We start from the raw sequence: 25,736 nt of genomic DNA, 5'->3' as shown, positions 1-25,736 counted from the left end.
TGTCACTCTAGGGGTTCTACTGAGTTTCCCAACACCCCCAGGATCTCTCCTGCCCTTCTGCCCCTCTTCCCCTAAAAGACCTCGTAGTTGGATTCCTGAGGCCACTCACTGGCTAACGCTGACCAAGATGGCACTGGCTCCTTTCTTTCTGTCTCTTGGGCCAGCAGACCTCAAGGAGGGAGTCTCTACCTACCATACTGTGACTGCCCCAACTTGGCCCAATGACACCTCAGCTCAAGTCCTGGAGTTTTGGAATCTGGTCCTCAAACTCTCCAACATTTCTTGATGACCCAGAATCCTTTTGGTTTCCTCTCAAAAGCCTCGGTCCCTCCCCTGGTCCTGCTACTATCTTGTCTCTCAGGAGAATCCATGACCCACCCTGTCTTATCTGGGAACATCAACCAACTCTGATATTGGTTCCAAATGCTCAGAGCACAGAGACAGGATTAAAGAGAACTGAGCTGACAGAGCAAGAAGGAGACACAGTTGTCTCTTAGCTGGGAATGGGGACAGATTGAGACAAGCTCTAGACCTACAGACTGTGGGAGCACCATGTGCAGGACCCTGGACATGGGTGGAAAGCAAAGACTACTCAAGAGTGCCCAAGGCCTTGAAGTATCAAGAACTGGCTCCACCGTGTTCTGTGAGCACACATGGAGGCACAGAGGACTTCCACGTAAAACAGTTGAAAGCAGTCCACAGGGGAGCACAGTCTGCTGAAGGGATCATGGATTCTGGACACTGGGAGAACTAGCTACTCACAGGACTCCTGGTAGGCACCCTAGAGATACACAGTGTGGCCCAGCCACATGGGCTAGACCTGTGAGGAGCATCCTCACCCACCTCTGCCCTCGGTCCTTTTCTGTCACCCCCAGCGGCTGCAGCTTGCTCAACACTTCCTGATGAGTGGTTTGGGTTTAGCTTTTTTTCTTCTTCTTCTCTTGCAGCAACATAGTCAAAAACAACACCCCAACCCAAGTCCCAATAGGTTCCAAACCTCAACCTGCTGCCTGCCGGAAGGAGGAAGTGAAACCTGCCCCGGGCGGGGGCTCTAGGCCACGGCCCATCTACAGAGAAGCACTAGGAGCCACAAAGAGCGCACCCACACCAAAGACATCAGGCCCATGGCGGAGGCTGCCAGCGGTCCCAGCTGTGAGGAGCAGGAAGAGCTGCATGCAGAAGACAGCAATGAGTGAGTGAGCACCACAGCAGGCAGCTTGCTTTGTGCTAAGTCCTGTGGGTCAGAGTCTTGGATAGTGCTTACTCACTGGGGACTTAGAGGTCCTTCAGAAACCCCCTCTTAACCATAGAGGTGTGTGTCTCCTCTATCTGCCTCTGCAGCTTGGCCTAACTGGGCAACGACAGATCTCCCTGGCTAGGGTCCACAGCCAGGACAAAGGGGATAGATGTTTGGTGTGGAAGGGACTGGGCATGCCTGAATGTGGCCTGATCAGTGGGAGAAAGCAACAGCTGTGTTGGGAGAAACCGGGGCTGTGAATCCTGGCCAGGCTGCTGACCTGTAGACTTATCTGAGGGGTCTGGCCTGCCTTGAGATGCTCAGAGGTGGCCACGTCTCAGGGGTTCCCAAAGCTGCTATGTGGGGATACAGAAGGCCAATGGCATCTCATGGACCAGGCACTGCTGTTGGGTACAGAGGGTATGGGAGGGGAATGTTGGAGGAGGTAAAGGCGCCACTCCTTTGCCACAGACAGAGCTGAGCAGAGGCCTGTAGGCTGCCAGCTGCTTAAGGGCATCTGTGATTTGAAGAACTGCTGAGGTTCCTCCCTGTGTTGGGTCAAACTGGGGGTCATGGAAAGGGATGCTGTCTGTGGGCAGACATGGAGACTAAGCCAGGCCATGGGTGCCTGCTCTGACCGGTCCCAGGAACAGGTTTCAGAAGGGAGTGTCAGGTCTTAGGGACAGGCTGGGTCTTCAAGGGGCAGAAGGGGACATTCTGTAGCCAGGGACTAGAGGCCTCCTGGGAGCCGGATGTGGGCATTGTGGTCCAGGTGTATAAGAGGAAGGGGAAGAAGGAGGTAAGGCCTCAGGGGCCTGAAAACTGCTGCCAGAGCTCTCAGGCTGTCAGGGAAGGTGTGGCCCTTAGGCTGCAGCCACAGGCTCAAGGAGGGAAGGGCCACCTCAGCAGGTGTCGAGGTCTCTGTAGTCCTCAAGGCTGCCTTGTGAAAGTGGAGCCAGGCTCCAGATCTTGGGCAGGGACAATAATGCCTCAGTCCTCCCAGATAATGGGAAAGAGGCCTCACTGTGAGGGGTGCATGTTGGGGGCAGAGGGCCAACCTCAGGCTCCCCACTGCTGCTTTCCATTTAGACCCTGGTTTGAGAACTGTTTAGGGAACCCTTCAGCCAAGAAGAGAGTCTGAGGCTAAACAGAGACTGGCCTGGCCTGGGTCAGCATCCATGTGCCAACCGGGGGTTCCAGAGCCACATTGTCCCCAGCAAGGCTCTAAGAGAGCTGTCTCCTGGGAGGGGGGACATGTATCATGAGGGCCGAAGAAGGACTCTAAGGACACTTGCCCAGGCTGAGTGAGGACACAAGCTGTGGGGTGTGTGGAACAGGGTGATCGGGCAACAGCTGTGACCCTGTCCAGAAATGCCCTCACGTCAGGCCCCTGCCACCTTGTGCCCATAGAAGGGCAGGTGCAAGCAGCCAAGCTCACCCCACCCTCCTCCTAGGCCCTTCCTCGGCCCCCTCTCTCAGCTGTCTCAAATGCCATGCCGAGGTCTAAGCAACACAGTCAAGGGTGCCCACAGCTCTGGCAGGCACAGCAGATCTCCGGGCATCTTGCTGTAGGACTGGAACTGGGCTGCACCTGTGCCCGTCTGTCAGGAACTCCTGTTCCACAGTCCTAAGACCTCAGTGGGCCTGGGAGTCCCCTAAAGATGTCCTCCCCAAAATGGTGGAAGAAAGAGAACCAAGTATACCGCTGACCTTTCAGAGTGAAATCGAGACCCAGGGCGAGGTGGAGCTGTCCTTTTACAGAGTGACTCAGGGACCAGGGGATTCTCCTGTTTAATGTGGTAAGAAGTCCCTGATGCCCAGACGGGAATATTTGACCTAAGAGTACCCACTCAGGAAACCCCAGAAGGCCAGAGCTGAGCAGGAGCTCAGGGGAGTCCCCACCCCATGCTGCCCATAGAGGACTGGGTACACCAGACAGAGGCCAGGTGCTTCCCTCATACCTGCCCTGAAATACAAGGGTGAACATACCAGGCCCAAGGCAGGCCAAGCCTCTCTCACAGAGCCTTCAGATGGCTGGAATGCTACTGTGTACCACTCCAGTGTCCCCACACCACTGATACAGGACTTCCACTCTTCCTCTGGTGGGGTGCTGTCTCCTTGCCTGCCTCCCCAACACAGGGTTGTTGGCTTGTTCCTGTCCCTTGGGAACAGGGTGTGGCATCTCCACAGAGCTGCACATGTCTCTGTTGGGACTGCTGGGTGACACTGAGGGAATGTTTTGCCCCAAGACCAAGTCTCAACTCCTCTACATCTCCACTGTGCAGGGCCTCGGGAGCTACAGGGCAGTCGCGTAGCTCACGGAGAGTGCCTCAGCATGCCTTTAAGGGCCTCAGAGTCAACCACTATCCATGTCCTGGAACCCCAACTCTGCATGAAGCCATGCCTCCTCTCACTGGGGGCAGGCTCAGGTAGACAGGTCTCTCTGCACAGGCCTGGCCCTCTCTACCTGGCTGAGGGCAGTTGCGCGGCTCATCTGGCCCCTGAGATGTCTGCACCCTGATTTCCTCGGCATATGATGCTGCTGCTTTGCTCAGGGCCCTGCTCTGGGTCCCCATCTACCCTGGAAGCCTTGCTGACCTAATCCCCACACCTGCTGACCAGGACAACCTGAGGGTCACCTAGGCAAGGTTCCTTCCTGAACCACCTGTCCCTCTGACCCTCTGAGCTCTACTGCCTCGGGCAGTATTGAGAGCCTTGATCTCAGAGGCAGGAGCCCAGTGGAGGGACTCCTCCGACCTTGCCCTCCTGGGGTGTGCGCTGAAGGCGGGATGATTAGGGGCTGAGGCCTGGAGCTCTCTCCACAGATGGCCGAGCTGAGCCAGGCCAGGCCAGACTAAGTCAGGGGTTCCTTGAGACAGAGTGGAGGCTGAGCTTCACCCAGATGATGGGCTTCCTCCTGGTGAGCCTAGATTTTTCTCCCACCTTCCATCTAGCTCCTTCAGATCCCCGTCTTGGGTTGAGGAGGGGAAACCAGATGTCTGGCACATTTGAGGCATCACAGGCCTACCTTTGCTGATTTCAGAAGCTCCCATATTGCCCTGTCTGCTTGAGGTAGGCAGTGCTGAGAGAGGCCTGGGGCAGATGGTCCAGGGCAGAATGGCCCTGGCAGGGTGACATTACTATTGTACTAGTGGTTGCCTCTGCCTCAGTTTCCCTGAGAGGGTTATCACGGTGCTTGGTGAGACATGAGGAAGTAGGGGCTTGCTAGGGGATGAGACCCAGGGGAGGTGGACCAGACCTTTCCCTCTGGGAACCTGAGCTATTGGGATAGGAGGAGAAGGTAAAGGGTCACCATCTAGTGCCTCAGTTTCCTTATCTGCACAATCAGAATGCAGCTGCTCAGGCCTAGCATTCATGGCCTGAGTGTCCTTGCCAAGTCTTTAAAACTCCAGCATGCAAAGATCTTGTGCACCATCCCCCCAAGAGTGGTCCTTTTAGAGATGGTTTACTGTGACTAGACAAGCCCTCTGTGGGCTTAGGGTGAGGGGCTAGGGCCTGGGTTAGGTTGTACCAAGCTGCTTCTTAGGGTACTGTGATGAGAATCTGCAAAGGAGGTTGGCAGGGAAGTAGCGGTCTTTGAGAGTAGCCCAGGGTGGGCTGCAGGTACTCTGTGGGGAGATCCCAGGCTGGGGTACGAGTGCTCTCTCAGGCACTGTCTAGGCCAGTGTAGGCATGGGTCTCTGCATCTGCTCTGGTAGCACTGGACCACAGAGCTGTGGTGAGTTCTTCTGGCTCTTGGAAGGCCCAGTCCTGCTGTATCAGGTCACAAGGTAACTCTCGGGTGGGTTCCCACTGGCCTTGAGGCATCAGGGCCTCTCTTTGGATGGCAGTCCTTTGATATCTGCAGAGGACAGGTTTGGATGAAGGGGCTGCCTAGTGACAGGCCAGCCCATTTCCCAGGATTAGGATTAGGTTTTCACTAGCCAGTCTCTCTCTCTCTCTCTCTCTCTCTCTCTCTCTCTCTCTCTCTCTCTCTCTCTCTCTCTCTCTCTCTTTAGTTTCCCAAGACAGAGTTTCTCTCTGTAACTGCCATGGCTATCCTGGAATTCACTTATGTAGACCAGGCTGGCCTCGAACTCATGAAGATCCACCTGTCTCTGCCTCCCAAGACCTGGGATTAAAGGTGTGTGCCACCATTGCCCAGTTAGCCAGCCACTCTTACCTAGCACCAAGGAGCTAGCAGAGAGGGGAGGGGCTGTGGGTTTAGAGTATAGGAGTTTGAGAGTGAACAGTTGGTGGGTCAGGAAAGACCCTGGTCCTTTCTTGTGGCCAGGTCAGTCTTGCCAAGTTCCATTTGCTGACCACCTCCAAGTTAGTTGCCAGGGAATGAAGACAGTCCACCTCCATCAGTTGGCAGATAATCGATGGGTAAAGTTATCTGCAAAATCAAGATTCCTCGGTCCCCTATGAGCTTCCTCCTCACATCAGGGCTCCTCAGGGGTGGAACAAGGTAGGCTGTTGGCAGTGTATATGTGGTCAACACAAACCCCAGCCCAATGTGACCAGGTGCTATTGGAAAGCTGTCTAGAACGTCCAGGAGAGCCTGTCTGTCATGGGTGAGAGGGGTCCTACATCCAACTCTCCTTCCAGAGCCTTGATTTTACCAGCTGCCACCTGGATGAGTACATAAGGATGGGGTCCCCTCAATAGCAGATTCACACCCTTCTCCCTCCAAGGAGCAGACCCACCTCCCACCCCAAGGTGGCTGCACACTCTTTCCTCGAGGCAGCCTACTGTATGTGGTTAGCTTCTGAGGAAAGTCAACACTGTCTCCCCTTGCCTCTCCTCTCCTCTCCTCTCCTTTCCTTCCCCCATTTCTTTTTCTCCTCTTCCCCCCTCTCTTCTCCTCTTCCACTTCTCTCATTCTTTCCTCTCCGTGTCCCTTCTCCCCACTCTCCCCTTCCTCTTTCCCCTCCTCCTTTCTCTCCTTTTATTTTCCCTCCTCCTTTTTCCATTCTCATCCCCCCCCCCCCACCTTCTATCTCTCCCTCCTCTCCCAGGAACCTCTCCTCAAAAGAGCAATAGAATTCAAGCCAGATGGATCTAGCTAGTTTATTCCAAAGAAATCTGGAAAGACTCCATTGCCCTTTCTCCTAGTCCCAGCTCCAACCATGCTTGGCTTCCTCACCACGCCCAGCTCCCTGGTTCCACCCTTAGCTCTGGCCCACCAGACCTTGCTTGGAAAGGGGAACACATGGAGCTGATGAGTGCAGGAAGCATTTGGAGGCTCCCCACTATGTAAATCAGAGCCACATTACTATTAAACGCCACCATCCTGGGCCCCTCCACCAGTAGGCTCCCACTGCTTACTGTGTCTTTCCCCATGTAGTACACTGGTCTGTGAGCATGTTTGCTAGGGGTTCTAAAGATGTATGGACAAGAGAATATATCTGAACCAAGGTGGTGATGCACACCTTTAATCCCAGCACTTGGGAGGCAGAGGCAGGAAGATCTTTGTGAGTTCAAGACCAGCCTGGTCTACAGAGTGAGTTCCAGGACAGCCAGAGCTATACAGAAAAACCCTGTCTGGAAAAATCTGAGAGAGAGAGAGAGAGGAGAGAGAGAGAGAGAGAGAGAGAGAGAGAGAGAGAGAGAGAGAGAGAGAGAGAGAGAGAGAATATCTGTGCTTCCCAAGCTCTGTTTATGGTCTATTATAGGAGGGACCTGGCCTCCTGGGACCTTATTCTTGAGCCATGAGCTTTGGCTATGTCTTAGTCATAGAAGAAAGGAAATAAGAAAAAAAAAAGAAGTAATAAGTGGTGGAGAAATATATAAATAAAGGGAAATGTGGATGGAGAAGGAAATATGGAAAGAGCTAGGTGGGTAAATAAATGAATGTATGAATGGGTGGGTGGATAGATGGGTATGGTGATACTGTGTCCCCCAATATATTGTGCACCCTAATAAACTTATCTGGAGTCAGAGAACAGAACAGCCACTAGACAGACATAGAGGCCAAAAAATGGTGGCACACACACCTTTAATCCTATCACTTGGGAGGCAGAGATCCATTCGGATCTCTGTGAGTTCAAGGCCACAGGGGAAACTGCCAGGAATGGTGACACACACCTTTAATCTCAGGAAGTGATGGCAGGAAGCAGAAAGGCGTGAGGACTAGGAACTAAGTTTGTTAAGCTTTTAGGCTTTTAGCAGCAGTTCAGCTGAGATCCATTTGGATGAGGACACAGAGGCTTCCAGTTTGAGGAAACAAGATCAGTTGAGAAATTGGTGAGGTGAGGTTAGCTGTCACTTGTTCTGCTTCTCTGATCTTTCAGCATTCACCCCAATACCTGGTTCCAGGTTTGTTTTTATTAATAAGACCTTCTAAGGTTCGTGTTACAGATGGGTGTGTGGATAGATATGTGGGCAGATCAATAAATGTGCAGGTGAATTGATATATAAATGGGTAGATGGATGGATGGGATAGATGGACTGATTGATGAGTGGGTGGGTAGGTGGATATATGGATAGGTAAGTAGGTGGATAAATGAATGAATGGGTAAGTGGATGAATAAGAAGTGGATGAATAGATGAATGGATGGACATATAGGTAGGTGGATGAATGGATGGATGGATGGGTGGGTGGGTGGAAGAATGGGGGTGAATGGATGACTGAATGGATAGATATGTAGATGGGCAGATGAATTGGGGGTGGGTGGATGGATGGATAAATGAGTGAGTGGGTGAGCAGGTAGATGAATGAATGTGTGTATGGGTGGATGGGTGAATGGAGTTGGATCAATGAGTGGATGGGTTGATAAATAAATGGGTGGGTGGATGAATAGGGGATGAGTGGATGACTGAATGTTGGTAGCTATATGGGTAGGTGGATGGGCGAATGAGTGACTGGGTAGCTAGATGAATGAGTAGGTGGATAAATAGTGGGTGATGGCTGTAAGTATAGATGGGTTGATAAAGGGGTGGATAAATGGATAGATATGTGGATGAGTGGATTAATGAATGGGTGGATGGATGGATGAATGGAGTATATGGATGGATGAATAGGTGAATGTATGGGTGGGTGTATGAATAGACGGTGGATAGATGGATGTGAGGTGAATGAATGTATTGATGAGTGAGTGAGTGGGTTGGTGGGTGGGTAGATATATGGGTGGATGGATGGGTGAGTGGGTGGTTGGATAGATGGATGGATAGACGGTTGAATGAATGGATGGATATATGGAGGAATGAATGAGTGGATCACTGAATGTTGGTGAATATATGGGTGGGAAGATGGGTGGCTGGATGGGTAGATGGGTGAGTGGGTGGATGAATGAATAAGTATGTGATATGAATAAACAGAAGGTAATGGGTGGATGGATGGATGGATGGATGGATGGATAGATATGTGAGTGGGTAGTTGGATGGAAGGGTGAATATGTCGATAGGTGGATGAATGGATGAGGGGTAGATGGATGGATGACCGGGTATATGGATGAATGGAGGGTGAGTGGATGACTGAATGGGTGGATATTGGTGAGTGGATGACTAGGGAGTATATAAATCGGTGTATGGGTGGGTGAATGAGTGGATGGGTAAATGGATAAATGGGTGGATATATGAGTGACTGTATGGATGAATAGATGGATGAATGAATAGCTAAGTAGATGAATAAATGGACTTACAGGTAGATGAATGGGGGATGAATAGATGACTGAATGTTGATGGATATATGGATGGGTAGATGGGGTTGTATTGATGAATTGAAGAGTGGGTGGATACATGGGTAGGTGAATGTGTGAGTGGATGAGGGGTAGATGGATGACTTGATGGGTGGATATATGGGTGTGTAGATGAATAGGAGTGGATGGATGGAAGGGTGGATGGATGAATGGGTAGGTGGATGGGTGGATATATGGGTGAGTGGATGAATGAATAGTTGGATGGGTGGGTAGGTGGGTAGATATGTGGATGGATAATATATGGGTGAGTGGGTGGATGGATGGGTGAGTAGGTGGGTGGGTGGGTAGGTGAGTGGATAGATGGGTAGGTGGGTGGATATATGGGTGATTGGATAGATGTGGGGTGGATGGGTGTGATGAGTGGTTGGTAGATGGGTAGACTTATGAGTGGGTGGAGGGGTGAGTGATTGGATGAATGAATGAATGGGTGTGAGTAGATAGATGAGTGAGTGGGTGGGTATGTAGATGGATGGATGGATACATGGAAGGATGGGGACTGGATAGATAGGTGCATGAGTGAATGGTGGATGGATGAATGGATGGGTGGATGGATGGATGCATGGGATGGATAAATGGATGTATTGGAGGATGGCACATAGGATGAAAGAATAGGTGGATGAAAGAGGAGGTATATAGGACATAGATAAATGACTGGACAGATATAATATGAAGAGAGGCAGACATATGACTATAAATAAATAATGGATAAATAGATACAACAATAGATGTATGATGGCAAGATAAACATATGACAAATCAATAAAATGGATAAATTAGTACGGGATGAACTATTGGTGACACTGATTGGTGAAAAGACACCTCTCTGTCATAAATTTTGTACTACCTTTCTGGAATACTTTCTCCAAGTGCTTATTCCTTCCCACCAAGCTTTTCTTCTTTGTTAACTATCATACAAAACATCTCTGGTGCTCCCTGTTTCCTTTCAGCAGCACTAACCATATCTTCAACGTGATGGTACATACTTACTTATTTGTTCCCACTAAAATGTTAGCATCATGAGCATTGGAGAGTGGTGCTGAATTCCCAGCACATTAAAAATTATTGGAATTCAATTTGTGTTTCTTGAATAAACATGTGGATTGATGGACAAATGTGTGGCTAATTAAGTGTATATGTGAGTGGAAGGATGACAGGGAGGAAGAGTAGGTGATGATGATTGGGCTGGAGGATGATTTCTCATACATAATATCTTATACTATCTCATACACAAGCAAGTACTGACTTGCTTGGATGACAGTGCATACAGTATCACACAAACAGATGTGTGCAGCTGGATGTTCAGCTTCCTAGGTAAGAAGATGTCTAGAAAGATGGATTTATGAATGAATATGGAAAAGGTATAAAGAAAATGTAGAAATCTGTACAAATGAGTGAAAACAAGAGCAGAAGAATATTTGGAGATGAAAGCATGGATTGAAGACACTTTCCTGGTGGAACAAATGAACACAAAACTTGAAGGGTGAACATGTAGATAGTATTCATTATTATGTAATAGAAGGTTAGTAGGCACCAGATTGCTGGCTGGCTCACGGAACACTTCTTCTAGGTGTGCTGATGAAATAACTCGGTGTGGTAAAATGGTTATTGCCATGCAAGCTTGGTAAGCTGAGTTTGATCCCCAGAAACAATGTAAAGAAGGATGGAGGGAACCAGCTTCACAAAGCTCTCTTCTGACCTCCACATACTCACTGTGGTACATGCAGCCTCCCTTAATAATGATAAGCTTCAAAAAAATTTTCAAGATAGTTAAGTAAGTAGGTAAGTGGATAGATAGATGGATGGATGGATGGATGGACACATGAATGGATGGGTCAATTGATAGATTCTTTTTTTATTGGAGAAATTATGTAATGAAAGATGAATAGACATGGGCATAGTTGTGTGAATAGTTGCTTGAAATGACTGAATAGTAGGATGTGTTGCATTCACATAGGAAAATGGATAAGCATGATGAAGAGTTGATGGATTGATAAGTGATACATCAAAATACAAGCACCATAAAGACAAGATGGATGGATGGATGGATGGATGGATGGATGGATGGGTAGGCAGGTGAGTGAGAATGAGTATATGGGTGAGTAGATGTAAGAGTGAGTGTACACATCCCTGTAAGTATGGGTGGGTAGGTAGACAAATAATAGACAGTAATGTCAGTATCAAATGTTCTGTTCACTTGTCCATACATGTCATGGCTTCAAAGCCTTAAATCATTCTACATTTCTTCATAAGAACTCCCCCCCCCCCAATTAAGGCAGCCCTCCCCTGTCTGGAAACATTCTTCCTGCTTTTGAACCCAAATTGCCCTGACCATGTGTCTTTCCTGGCTGTCTAACGGGAAATAGGAATAGGGGCAAGGAGGTAGTGTGGTGAGTTGTGGTGCAGACGCAGCACAAGCTGGTTCCACTGGGTGATCTTCTCAGCATGGGCTCACCAGAGGGAGGTTCACCCCAGCCCCATCCTTATTACTTCAGAATGTGCTGTGTATTATGTCTCTACACTGTGGGAGAGGGCAGTGGACTCTGCTGTCTCTGCTATACACCCTGGCTCCATCTCCTCCTGGGAGATGCCGGGGGAGGGAGATGCTGTAACCGCTATGTTCAGAACAGCTGGATCTCATCCTGTAGCAAGTGTTGCAGAAAAGGTGGGTAGTCATCTTTTTGCTGCAGATTAGAGCTGTGGATCCATGTGACACTGTATCTGTGTCGTCACCTTAAGGCATACCTCCTTCCCACCAGTGATCCATTCCCACGGGAGACTCCAACTCCCTCCTCTGTCCTCAGTAGTCCTGAAGTTTCCTGTAATCTGACTTCCTGACCTACCTAGAGGTCACAGCAACTCATGTGTGTCCATCCTCCCAGTATGGAGGTGGAGGACAACTGGGGGCCAGCTGCGTACAGGGAGACACAGTAGGCAGTGGTTGGCAGCCAATAGCCCCAACTATGGTCTTAGGCCTGCCAGACTCTGTCTCTGTGACCTGGCACAGTGCTGCTGGCCAGCCTTGGTTTTCCCATCTGGCTCATGGGTCTAGCAGTACCGCTTGTCGGCAGCTATGAGTGTGAGTGATCTGAGAAGCCACCAGATGTAAGCCTATTTGCCCAGAACTGGCCCATGGCGACTTCCTCCCAGCCACTAGCCTCCAGTGTTCTCCAGTGAGTCACAGTGACTAAGCCCAACCAGAAAAACAATGGGCTGGGCTGCTTGTCCCTGGGTCTGAGCCAGAGGATAGGGTAGGGGGCTGGCTGGTGAGGGCACCGACCACCCGGGTACCCTCCACCACTCTGGGGGCTTTGGCTCCCTACACCAAGGAAGATGCTCTCTGTGGTATCTATACATCCCTGCTCTGAATACAGCCTGAGGTTCTGGGGAGGGCAGTAGCCTCCCAACGAGGCGACCTGGGAAGATTCCTGGGGTGCCCAGCCTCCCCTGGAGGTTATACAAGAGCAGAGAGCTGGGAATAAACAGAGGGAAAAAGAAGACCCAGAGGGGGGAGAAGAGGGAGGGGGAGGAGGGAGAAAAAGAAGGGAGGGAAAGGAATGGGGGAGGGAAGGTAGGAGGGAGACTGAGATAGGGATGAAAACGCCAGAAGAGAAGAAAAGGGCAAGGAGGGGCAGTGAGCCAGGTCAGGGGCAGCCAAGGCCCAGACCTGGGAGGAGCGAGCCAGGGGTCAGGGAGAGCAGGACTCAGAGCAGGCACCAGCAGGCAGGCAGAGATGGGCAAGAGGCTCTGCAGATGGGGAGATGACCTATAGGCCAGGCACCCAGACTGGAGTAGTGGGCAGAGAGGTGGGAAGTGGCAGAAGCTGCCAAGATGGTCTGAGGGGGGCATACCACCATGCTGCCCACAAGCGGGCGTGGAGGTCCAGCCAGGCCCCCACACTGCGGGGCTGGGAGGGTTTCTCTCGGACATTTTTACTAGTCTTGGAAGGAGGAGGAGGTGGTGGAGGTGGAGGAGACCGAGGGGGCGGAGAAGGGGGCTGGGGGACAAAAGGAAAGCAGCTGCTGTACGTCCTGAGAAAGGAGAGGGGAGAGAGACCCACAGAGACAGGGTCCAGGGACAGTGGAAGGGCCTGGAGCTGCCATCTGGGAGCCAGCCCCAGACCCCTGCCCCCAGGGGCTGGAGGGGCTGAGACAGACAGACATCCTTCAGACAGACAGACAGACAGACAGAGCAGACAAGGAAGGGGTGTCAGTGCGAGAGAGACCAGACAAACTGACAGGGAAGGGGGCAGGGACAAGAGAGAGAGGGACGGAGAGAGAAGGCAGGGCAGGAGAGAGAAAAGGAAAAGAAGGGAGAGGAGGGCAGAGTTTTGGGGCCACAGCACCAGGAGCCTTTGAAGCTGCAGGCGGTGTCCCCAGGGCCAGGGGTCAGGACAGGTCACCAGCATCGTCGCGGGCAGGCCCGCAGCATGAATGGCCCCGCACTCCTGAGGAGAAATGCTAGCAAACAGGGCCTGGAGAAGCTGCTGAGGTAGGTCCCTCCCAGCCCAGGCATGGTGCCCGCGGCGCCCTTGCCGACAGTGGTACCCCCCTGCACCCAGACTGGCAGATATGTGGTCCACAGGCTGTGCCGGGCTGCCTATGCACGTGTTATGGGAGGATACTGAAGCCCAGCACGAAGCCATTGGCCAGCCAGGCAGCTTCACCTCTTCCTCCCATAGCTCCCTGTGTGTCCTCAGGACCCACAGAGAATGTATCCTCAGAGTAGCTGCCCAGGCTCCCTCCCCATGTCTTCTTGCTGCCCCTGGGAACTAACGAGTGATACCCCCCCTCCCACTTTACAAATGAGATTGGACTCACAGCCATAGGCCCCAGAAACCACTGACTGGCCTGACAGTCCTGGGAGCGGGAGGCACTGGAACCATCGGGAATCCTGACTCTCTGGCCACGGGACCTCAGGCCTTTGAGAGTCCTCACTCAGCCTGTTTTCTCCTACGTAAAGTGTGTGTGAGAGAACAGACAACGGTAGGCCCAGGCCCTGCAAACCTCAGGCGCTTCCAATTAACTGCTCATTGCTGCCCTCTGAGCGGCCTGTTGTGCCCTCCCTCTTCCTCCCTCTTCCAGCTTTAAAGCTTTGCGGCAGTGCCACCTCCTCCAGGAAGCCTGTCATGGTCTCCCTAGCCAGGAAGGCTCGGCTCCTCTGCTCATGTGGTGGCCTGTTCCCTGGCCCACTTCCATGGCTGCTTAAACCCTATGTTCCTAGAGGGTGGGTCTGGCATTGTTTCATGTGTCTATGTGTTTTGGTCCTGGCTCTCAGGGGTGAGACAGGGCACAGACGAGGTGGTGGGCAGATGCCAGGAGATGGCTACTTCCAAGTCCTGGCCCTATCATGGTCCCAGCTGGCAACCAAGGTCAGCAGACTAGCAGCAGGGTCTAAGTTAGCCTCCTGGCCTCTCTGCCCCAGCTCCCAGTCAATACCATATCCATGCCCCATACCAGTCTTTCAGGATCAGCCCAGCCTGCTCAGGGTCCTTATGCATGGCCACCTCGCTCAGGCTAGACGTCCCTCCTGTCCTGTCCAGGCTGGGATGTATTCTCCATTGTCACCATCCTTCCTGGTGCCCCATGTCCTGAGAATTTAGGAGCACCTTTGATCAATCTTATCAACTCACCGGTATCATGTACCAAGGAGGAAACTGATCCCAGCCCCATGGTGGCTGTGGGGTGACAGGAAGAGCTGCAAGACCTGGCACCAGGCTGACCTTCTGCTAATCCAGAGGCAGGGCAACGGGGCCACGAAAGCTATAGACCAGGCAAGACCTTGGGCAGGGGTTAGCTTTGGCACCGTTCAAAGTCTTGAGCTGAAGAAAGGTGGGAGGAGACCCAGAGACCAAGGCCTACAAGGTTAACCAGTGGGCAAGACAGGAAGGCAGGTCCCTAGGAGGTCTTAGGGAACCCTTATGAAGTGGGAGAGTGGGTCCAGGGTATTGTCCCTTGTGGGTGATGATGGAGAACTGCTTGTCCATGTGCAGAGTGGGTCCACAATGGATGACATGGAGTGATGCCCGGGGTAGATATATACTAAATTGTACGTCTTTGGGAACCTGGCCCTGTGATGGATCACACCTCTCATGTGCACTGAGTACATACACATGTGCAGACATGTACATGCTACCACCTAGTACTATGACACCTTCCACCCCTGCTCCCATCGTGCCCTCCATCCACATGTCTATAGCATCCAACACTGTCCACTTTGCCCAGCCCTGAAGAATAGGTCTCTACCTTGTCTCTGTTGGACAGATGAGGAAAGTAGGCTCAGAGAGGTCAAGTGACTTGCTCAAGGTCACCCAGCAGGTAACCTACCTCCTATCACTCACTGCCTTTGCTCAGATCCTTCCCCAAGAACCCAAAGCTTTCTCATCACACCTAGTAGCAGAGCCCTGCCAGTCTCCATCTGTGACAAGCTCTGGAGAGGTTGCTGTGTGCCAGCAGAGGCCAAGATGCAAACTGAATCCAGTTTAAATTCATAAAAAACAACTTTATGGGCTAGTTGGAAAATTAATGGCATGTCCCCCAACTCTCTTAGTCTGAGTCTGAGTGTGAATTGGGGGCTTAACATATCACTGGTCAGCCCCCAGGCTTACTTCTACTCCCTTGTGCTAGGGATTTGGGTACCCACTTCCTGCCTCAGAGGAGTCAGGGTCCTTCCAGGTCTACCATAGGTCAGGCCACGGTTAAGGATGGCCACCTGGGCTCTCAGCTGGTTCTGCAGCCCTTAGGGGCCTAGATTTAAGAGCAACTGGGCTAGTCAGGAGTACCTTGAGTTGATGCTGGCCTAAGAGACTGAGCTAGGAGTCACCTTAGCAGGCATCATGAACCAAGCCTCTCTTGGGTGGCGTGAACCTCTGTCTCATGAGTCCCAGCACCCATCAGACAGCAGATAGCATGGCATCAGTCTATAGCTCCCCTGAGGTATAAGACTCTTCAGGCAGGTTCCCACCCCACATGTGGCCCACTGGACCTCTGGGGATCCCAGTGTGGCAGAGGGTAGCAGATGGGACTGGCAGTCTGCTGGGTGGCCCAGTGGGGGGGAGGGGAAGCCAGGCCTCCAACCACAGTGTCCAGGGAGGCGTGGCTCCACGGACCCATTGGAGGCCGAGATCCCGAGGGTGGGGTGGCCCCACCCTGGCAGGCCGGGTGGCCGGTGGGCGGCACCCCTGCGGGCCGGGTGGTCTGTCTGCCAGAGCCTGTCCTGCCTGGAGCCTAGCCGAGCCAGCAGCAGGGGGTACAGGGACCAAGTGGCCCAGCCCCCTGGGCAGGGTGTCAGGGCCAGAGCCCAGAGGACTGAGGTTCCGGTTCCAGTCCCAGCCGGTGCGTCAGAGCTGGGTAGATCGGGCGGCAAGCAGCAGCCAGGGCGCCAAGGCACCCAGAGACTCACCCACCCCATGCTTCTGCTGGAGTCAGGAGGGGACACCCTGGGGCTCTTGGGACCCTTGGGATAGCTGCAGGGGTACAGCCCCGAAATACACTGCTACAGGCCCAGAGCATCTCTCCAGAGAACAATGCCAGAATGGACCACCAAGGTCTCCAGAGCACAGGTGGGCACAAGGGCTGAAGGAGGGCAAAGGGCTTCAGGTGGGCACAGGGGCTGAGGTGGGCAAGTGGCTGCAGGTCGGATAGGCGCTTCAGGTAGTAGCCGGGGTTAGAACCTGTTAGGTGGTTCTATGGGCAGAGAAAGGTTCTTAGGCTCTGGTACCAAGTGAGACCAGACCTGGCCCTCAGCCCGTAGATCTGGCTGTGCAGGTTGTTGTCCCAAGGAGCGGGAATGTGGCTATGAGGGTCCGATACTATCTATCCAGGGCAGGGGCCAGCTGGTAATGGCACTTCAGGAAGATGGAGGGCCTGACCTGGAGATGCCGGTGCCAGCGAAGTAACACATTGGATGCTCCTGGGGGCTTTGAAAGTCCCCTGAGAGAATGTGTCCTACCAGGTAGGACAGGAGAAAAGAAAGAAGAAAGAGCAAAGAGGTAGGAAGAGAACAGATACCCGGGGAGGGGGAGGGGTCCTAGCCAGCATTGGAGGAAGGGTACCTTCTCTGCTTGTCCCCACTTAGCTGACCTGGGCATCGGGTGGTTGGTATTGAAAGGGAAGGATAAAGGTGTTGGGAAGAAGCTTGCAAGCCAGTGAGAGAAGGGTAAAGAACAGATGGGAAGAGCTGTGGGAAGGGAGGGACTGGTGTCCCCCTGACCTGGGTCATGCCCCTCAACTCCTGTTGCTGTCTCTTCTCCTTACATTTAGTTCACAGAGGGTGAGGGGGTCACCTTGTCATGCAGTGACCACACAGGTGCCCCAGGTCTAGGATGCAGTTCTTCTCTTAGCATATGTGGTGGGAGTACTGTGAGAACCAAATATGGCTGCTGAGTTTATCTCTAGGTGTTGGCCAGGAAATGGGCTCAGGGACCAGTGCAGGTCCCACTGGCCTCAGCTGATGGGACACCCATAAGGATGTGTGAGTCTCTCTCAGGCCATGGAGACTTGCCCTTTCCTGCTTAATGCAGCTTAGAACACTGACTCTGGCTTCAGCTTCAACAACCTGAGGGATATCTCAGGCTGAAGGTTGAAACAGGCCAACCTGGGATAGACCCCTTCCTCCCCCAGAACCCAGGAATGATCAGTCCCTGGGGGCTGGGGAGCACTGAGAGCTCAGATGTGGCTACAGGGCTAGGCAGGGTGTTCCTGGATCAAGGAGCAGATAATATATTGAAATTAATCAATCGGTACCCATCTCCTTGCCTGACTGCTCAGGGAGCAGGAAAATTGAGGCACATCAGGGACTCAGAGCCAGGCATAGGACCAGGGGTTTGGGGAGTGACTTGGTTATACACTGTCACCTGCCATGTATCTGTCCAGGTGGGCAGACAAGTTAGACAATGGGCAAACCTGTGACCGGATGAAGGATGAGGCATTTGAGCAGCGTTCATTAAGAGAGCTGTAGCCAGGCCTTCGGGGTGAGGTGGATCTGGATACAGTCAGCCAGGGGGGAAAAAGGAGGGGATGGCAGAGTCTCAAGCCAGTGCCAGCCACCATCGCGTGTCAGGGACTGTGCCAGAGCCTTGCCTCGTGAGTCCTGTGAGCATTCTGCCAGGGCTCTCTGCTGCTGCAAGCCATGGTCTCTCTGAGCCCAGTCCCCACCGGGAGCTTGATGATGAGTGGGCCAGCAAGAAGACGTCTCTGAGCAGCAGAGTGCGGGCACCAGGGAAGTCCCATGGCTGCTGTGTGGTTGGCCCTAGCCCATGTGGCAATTCTGGTCAGTGACACGGCGGAGGACACAGTATGCAGAGCCAGTGAAGGGAGAAAGCAAGTTCAGGTCAGCACAAGCTGCCAGTCATGACAAGATGTAACAGACAGGAGGTCTAGGCCCTGGTGTCCACCCCTAGGCCATGGGGGTCAGGTGGGCCAGAGATGTTTGAGTTAGGAGTCCCAAATGAGGAAGCTGCCAGCAATGGGCTGACCAGGAAGCATATCATAGGAGGTAGGGTTCCCAGACCCAGGAGGGACTTATCAGCGGGACAACCAGGTTGGTTCTAGACCCCACTTGGACAGCAGAACCCTAACCCAGTCTCTGAGGGAGGTGTGGGATAGAGAGGCCTGTAGCATTCCCATTTTCCAGTCCCAAGGTCTTAAAGAAAGGCTCTGCAGAACCTAGCTGGAGGCTCCTCTGAGAAAGCCATGCCTTCAGGTTGAGATTCTGTCTGACACCTTCTCCAAAGGCAGACTTGGGGTCTGCGTGGGAAGCTTGGGTGGTGTGATGGACAGGTGTGGACCGCATCTGACTTGCTAGGCTCTTCCGAGGGGTTTTGTGGTCCCTAGATGGATTGCCATATCATTTCCCTGATGTATGGCTCCAAGACTCATCCCTTCTTTACTCCAGAGGAGAGATGGTGCCTGCCTCCCTGGAAGGAGTGTGGAAGTGGCAAGATACTAAGTGCGTAGCCCCAGCTTGTGGGGTAAGGATGGATGGAATACAGATACAGGAACCCCCTTCCCATGTGAAGCTCTCAGAGGCCGCAACAAGATGATTTAGGATGTGCCTAGATCCAGGGACATGGGGACAGGCGTACATGCTGATGTACTAAGGAAAAGAAGATAGGAGCACCCTGGAGGGGAACAAGCTTTGCCACTGGACACCTTCCCCTAGATCCCCCAAACCATGGCACCATCTAGAGATGTCTCCCAGATGTCTATGCGTTTGTTTGAGCCCCTGACCACTCTGCAGCAGCCCCTCCCACCACCATGCCACCAGGGCAGCATGGGCAGTGATGACACCTTGCCTTAAGTACACTATGTCAATTACATGTCCCCACTCACTGCCCTGTGTGCTTGAGAGAGCCTGTGATTGCTTTGTGGCCCTTGATCTACACCAAAGGGTCAGAGCTGGCCTCTCAGCCCCACTAAGATGCACGGGGGCAGCTGAGAGCTTACCATAGTTGGCACTGGTGGGCAGGGGGATGCTTTAGAAAGAGGGGAGAAGTGGTCTGTGGGAGGAAAAGGAGATACCATGGTCTTAGGAACATAAATGCAGTTAATGTTTGGGCAGTAGAGTGGATAGTAGATATTGGGGTGTTACTGGCTGGAGCAGATTACCAAGCCTTTGGAACCAGGGATGGTGACAGAGGAAGCCTGGGTCTCTCTGACTCGACTTGCCAGTGGTAAGCTCCAGATGAAACCTCAGCTTTCCCAACTCCTCATCTGCAAATAAAAAAATAAATAAATAAATAGAGGTGCAGCCCTGTTGTGTTCCACAGAACCGAAGAGATGCTGGCTGGGTGGGGTTTGGATCCAGCCATCAAGACAGATCAGGTAGGACAAAAGGCAGAGGAGGAAGCCAGGAAGACTCCCGGGGAGCACAGCCTGATGCTGTGTTCTGACAGGCCTGACAGGCGGGGATGGCCTTCTCTAAGAGGCCTTGGCACGGAACTCCAGGCAGAGGCCATCTGGGAAAACTGCAGGTTTGGGAGTCCTCGGTAGAGGCAACTAGATGTCTTCCAATGCAATGTGCTGCCCCATGAGAAAAGGCAGAATCAGGGATGGAGTATGGTCTATGGGGGACAACACAGGTTATGACGGAGGCACATGGCTTTAGCTGTCACAGGGGGAAGTGGGCAGTTCTAGGTCAGTTCATGAAGACGGTCCCCCATGAGTCCTGCCCACCCCAGAGCCTTTTACATTCAAAGGGTACCAAGAGTGACAACCACCTGGCCCACCTTGGACGGAGAGCGCCTCCATCTGGTGGGAAGGAGAGAGCTGGAGTCCACAGCCTCCTTTGAGGCCCTCTGCAGGATGTCTTAAATCCTGGGGCTGGCCCTGGAGTCCAAGGAGGCCGTGTGTGTGTGTGTGTGTGTGTGTGTGTGTGTGTGTGTGTGTGTGTGTGTGTGTGTGTGTGTATATGTGTGTGTGTGTGTGTGTGTGTGTGTGTGTGTGTGTGTGTGTGTGTGTGTATGTGTGTGTATGTGGTGGTGGGGGGAGTTCCTTCATTTCTTCCTCTCTTCCAGAACTGGGGCCCCACCTAACCCCTATCCTTGCTCCCCTGGGACACACACCGTAGGCTTCCCCCAACTTGCCTCCCCAATGCCTTCCCACTTGCTAGCTTGCTCCCTCCTTTTCCCGAGGGCAGGAGACAGGTTTGCCCATCCTGATTCTGTAGCTTCCTCCATGTGACATCCCCACCCCAGGGTCCTTATGATGGGCTGCCCCAGTGACAGCAACTAACTCCCCACTTATTGTGTCTCCCCCTCATTTGCCTTTTACTCTTGAGGCAGCCAGAGCTTCCTGGCTCTGAACATCTTCACTCCCGGCCCAGAACCTTCGGTGATTCCCAGAGCCCCAGCCAACCAATCTGCACTTTTTAATCTTCCCAAGGCCCACCCCTAGGCTTGGCTACCATGACCCTTCAGAACTATCCCTTGCACGGATAACACTAACCAAGTCCCCAGAATGTGGGCTGCTTGTGTGTTCTGAGAGTAGGGCAGACCAAGTACTCAGCACAGAATAGAGGGTTTGATTCTTAAACATGGAAGCACAGATCCCAGAGGCATGCTTGGCTGTTCATGTTACCTGTGACCAAGGGCAGCAGCCTGGGAAGCTGAGCCACTGAGGCTGAGCCTCCAGTATTAACTTGGGTATTTTCTCCTCATCTTCTGAATGCATATGCTGCCCACAATGGACAGAACATTGACCTGGGCGGTGCCCTGGGGACCAGGCAGCCAGGGGTATGGCAACCCAGCCGTCCCTGTGCCATCCATCCCCCCTTCCCACCTTCCCAACCTACTTAGGCTGCTTCTGTGAGACCCCTTAAAGATCTCCACCCTGGAATGGAGTGACCTAGTACTGTCTATCTCCAGGGACCTTCTCACCCCATGCTGCATATCCAGGCCCTATTCAGTGTCTCTCCCAACTGAGGGAGGCCTGGGTTTTGCTGTACGTGTCATGGACACTGGGCTGTTCTGAAGATCACTTCCTGTCCCCCATTCCCAGCTAGGCCCAGACTTGGCTTCTCCCTCTCACTTCCTTGTATCCTGCATCCCACTCCGCCCATCCTTCTCCACTAGCTCCCCGAACAGAACCAGGGCTTCCTTGGTGTGGGATCAACTCACACCTCAAGAGGCCACCCTGTGGGCCATTGAGTCCCTCTGGGGTCGACAGGCTTCTTTGCCATTTGACTTTGTGGCACTCTCCTCATCTCTGGCCTAAAGGTCCCAATCATCCTTCACAACAGTGGCCAAGATCATGCTCCTCCCTTCAACCAACTAATTGGAGTGCTTTTCTGGGCAGTGGAAACATGGTCTTGCCCAGTGAACTATCCCCTTCATACACTGGCCCTGACAATAAGAAAGAGTAACCCCCACCATGCCCACGCTCTGCTAGGAAGATGAAGGGAGGACTGGACCAGAGCCAGCTGTCCCGGGATAGGGAGCAGCTTCCTTTATCCTCACCTTAGCCTCAGGGAGCAAACTTGTACTCGCCTGCCTGTCCCACCTAGCACTCACCTACTACTGACCGGGGGGGGGGGGGGGGGGGGGGGGAGGGGGGGGCTCTCCACTCTGAGCTCACTCCACACACCCACCTCCATGCTTCTTTCCAGGGTGGGTGGCGATGGAGCATTTGTACCCCCACACCATTCTGTAGATTGTCCGCGGGGAATGCATCCAACAATCCATGGGTCCAGCTAATAGCAGCTACAGGGACTGGCTCTCAGAAGTATGGGCCGTGGGTTGTGGCCTACAGCGATCCCTGAAGACTGATCCTGAGTTCCATGCACCTATCTTTAAGAGCCTGCACCAGGAGGGCTTTCCTTGCTCTGTCCCTTTTCCCAAGGGCTATGCAGCTACTTCCAGGTCAAGTGAACCCCTGGTGGGCAGTGTTGTGACCCTGGGGAAGCTACTCCCCTGGGGGCAAGAGACCCTGGTGGTCTCAGAGAGTCAAATCAACCCTCCTGGTGGCTGCCCCCAGACTCCTCACTACTTCCATTCCTCTGGTACCCAGGAGACGGTGGTGGGAGGGGCCCCTGTAATCTGAAGGAGAAGGTCACCTGGGATATCCTTGCATGATCCCACTCACACATGCACACCCCCCTCGTGTCCCCCTGAAGAGTGTAGAAACAGTATGGGTACTGGCCTTTGGGCTCAAGCTGGCTGGAAGGGGCAGTCACATGGGTAGCCTGCAGGGGGCAGAATTGCAACAGGGACTGAAGCCTGTCAACCTTTTAGAACTATCCTTGGGAGAACAAAGAGAGTGGGGGTAGCTGGGAGGACTGGACCCAGGGTGGGCACTGCTGGGCTCTCAGCAGGGTCTGGGCAGCAGGAGAGGGGGCACGGGTGCAGAGGATGAAGAGGGCCAAGACACTGAGTAGGGGGGCAGAAGACAGGAGCAACTGCCTTGAGTTTAAAAGAGCCCCATTCAGAGTGGGAACTGTGGGGGTCTGTACACCCTTGTGCACCTGGGTGGGGCCTCAGCACCAGGCCCAGCTCCAACCCCAGTCCCAGCCTGTGGTAAGCCCTGTAACAGTGTGGGCAGGATGTGGGGGGACAGGGCCCCATTCCCCAGCCCCTAGGCTGAGCTCTGGGCCCCTCGAGCCAGAACAGACTCAGGAAATGGCCTGATTGCGTTTGTACGGGAACGCCAAATCCCTTGCAGCTGCGCGGGGCCAGGGCCACGGGCGGGGCGGCCATCGCCAGAGTCTTGACAGCTCCGAAGAACGTGCCAAGGGGTCTGGGCCGCTGGCCGGGGGGCGCCTTTCCCAGGCCAGAGGCCCCCACCCCACCCCACCCCAGGAGAGCCACCCCCTTCCAGTTCCCAGAACGGAGCCCAGCTGTGGAATAGTGACGGGGTGAGGTCATGGGGAGGGGGCGCATTACTCATTGCTTGAGGCAGGCGGGAGGGAAGAAGCAGGGGAAAGGGGCCCCAGGCCTGCTCAGCCTCAGAGCAGGGTCAGGAGCTAGGACAAGCTTTTTTTCCAGCAAGGGGCTGGGAGGGGGGTGATGCTAGTAGACCCCTACCCTGCACCCCACTGTCCCCAAGACTTTGTCCAGGGAGGGCTAAGTTAGGGTAACTTTGGAGGGGGTGGGTCTCACAAAGGATGTTCCCAGAAAATACACATTGGCCTCCTGCCAGTCCCAGGCTCAGGCCGGCACCACGTTGTCGGGGTGATGGTTAGGAAAACAGTAAATAGTGAGGCAGGGGCGGCCCCCTGAGAGAGCTTGGGAGGGGATGGGACCTGCTGTTTGTGATCCCTGTTCCCTACCCTTGCCTGCACATGTTTGAGGGTGACCCTGTGTACTCATGTGTGAGCACGTGCGTGGGAGGGCCTGTGTGTGAGTGCCTATGTGGCCACATGAGATGTGTACGTGTCCTGCTCAGAAGAAAGCTGTGATGGAATCCCTGTACTTGTTCCTATACTTGTTGCAAGCCAAACCCCGATGCCCCTTTCCTTGGGCTTTGTGTGTTGGTGACATGCTGTGGTAGCTTGGATTCTCTGCTCCGAAAGTGAAGGACCCCAAGGGGTCCTGCACACAAATGTGCTTGCAGGGAGGTTGCCCTCGGTAGAAGAGGCAAGGCTCTGGTCCCATTCAGAGTGAAACCCCCTATTCAAGATATCCATACTCACAAAGCTGAGCTAAGTGAATCCTGTGCCCCAGTTCAGGCTTACACAACCACACAAGTGTTTGAGTGCTTGGACATGCACAAGAACTTTGCACATACGCTCAAACACATGTACACCCTACCCTGCACGTACATAGATTCAGAAAGTAAGTACAAACCCACCCCAGGGGGTATCTCTTTATGGTCTGCCTCAGAAACAGACAGAGTAGGGAGCCCTCTTCTCTCCATACACTCCGCCCTGACTTTTTTTTTGGGGGGGGGGGGCAACTGGTAAACGTGTGTGTGAGGAGCAACCCACAGCCCCCAGAGCACAGAACTGCACTTTACCAGGTGGAGAAGGGCCAAAAGCGGCCCCCACATTGGCTGAGGCCACGGAGAGAACCAGGAGGCCCTCGGCATCTGCCTGTGATGGGAGCCAGGTGTAGGGAATTAAGGGGCTTTCTCAGACTGGAAATTGAAGGCCCTTCTGAGGCTGAGGCAGGCAGCTCGGCTTGGGGGTGCAAGGTAGGAGCGGGCAGGCAGCTTGCTTGCGTGGCTGGAATCCCATGTGGCTGGCGGGGCGGGAGGTGGGGGGAAGGAGGGAGGAGTGAACTTCATCCTGGAGCCTGTGGAGAGGCCTGGCTTTCGTCTGAGAGGCTTAGGGGAGACCTGGAGAGATTAGATCATGTGCTGGCAGGGCTTCCTGGCCAGGGGACTGAGGCCTGGAGGGGAGCGGGCTGTGGGGTCATTCGGCGGACACTGCTAGGAAGCACAGAGACCCCAGAAGGGAGCCAAAACTCTGAGCAGCTCAGGAACCTTGGGCCCGGGGCAGTGAAAACTGTAGAACAGAGACCCCCAACCCCTCTCAACTCCAGGCAAACTGGAGGGGCTGTTGGGGGGAACAGTGGCCAAGGCCTGAGGTATCTACTAGACACCAGCAACACAGATTTGCTGTGTAGGGTCTCCAGACCTCCGGGGCCCAGGCTAGCCTGATTCCTCTGACTGTGCCTTGGCTTAGGGAAAAGGATTCTAAGGAGTCTGAGTGTCAGCATATTCTGAGGGCTGCAGATATTGCTTGCCTCAGTTTCCCCAACTTTGAAACAACCCAGAGAGACCTCTGTGGAGAGGATCCTGGGGTGAGGATGGGATGCTCTAAGGTCCCCAAGTGCAAGGTAGAGTGAGGAAGGGGCTGGTCGGATGATAAAGAAGGCCTGACCTGGTAACTACTAGCCGCAGTCTCACACTTGGACCCTGTGTGGTGGCTACTGTCTCCCAACATGCCATTATTAGGAAGCAGGCAGGAAGGTTCCAGATGGAGACTGTACTAGTGGCCATATCTGAGACTCTCTCTGGACTCCTTATCACCTTTCCCAAAGTCCTTCTTGGTCCCCACATGGAACAAGGTGACTATGTTCTAACGTAAGAGGGGGCCAGCAGGACGGGACAGTTGATCACCAACTCCAACACTGGTTGCCTGAAGCCTATGTGAACACAGATGTCTCTTCCCTTCCCAGAGGGTCACCTCTGTGTACAGAGCCCTGGGATTACCCCCTTGGTCAGAGGCACTTTCACAGCTGCTTTGCATAGCCTTCCTCTTAGAGTAAACTGAGGCCCATAGACTGGTCTGGGGACTTGTGGTTGCCTGCCAGCAGCAGGGGCTTGTCCATTACCCTCACCATCTCACGGCATGACGACTGT

The 25,736-nt window shown here is 53.5% G+C and overlaps 1 protein-coding gene across 2 annotated transcripts in view; it reads left to right on the top strand.

Moving 5' to 3' along the window:
* Positions 1 to 1,061: 1,061 nt before the first annotated feature.
* Lsp1 (lymphocyte specific protein 1) overlaps positions 1,062 to 25,736 on the top strand; it is a 35,242-nt gene continuing 10,567 nt past the window's right edge. Inside the window, exon 1 of one of the 2 annotated variants that reach the window (XM_052713604.1) lies at positions 1,062 to 1,192. In XM_052713604.1, the coding sequence (XP_052569564.1) occupies positions 1,125 to 1,192 (68 nt within the window). In that variant the 5' untranslated portion in view covers positions 1,062 to 1,124. Of the gene's footprint in view, positions 1,193 to 13,249; positions 13,429 to 25,736 lie in introns of those variants that run through there. The other variant, XM_052713605.1, reaches the window with a different exon arrangement.

Source organism: Peromyscus californicus, unplaced genomic scaffold (assembly GCF_007827085.1).
Source record: "Peromyscus californicus insignis strain IS unplaced genomic scaffold, ASM782708v3 Scaffold_4__1_contigs__length_199733344, whole genome shotgun sequence".
NCBI lineage: Eukaryota > Metazoa > Chordata > Mammalia > Rodentia > Cricetidae > Peromyscus > Peromyscus californicus.
This window is presented reverse-complemented; position numbering and strand designations above follow the sequence as displayed.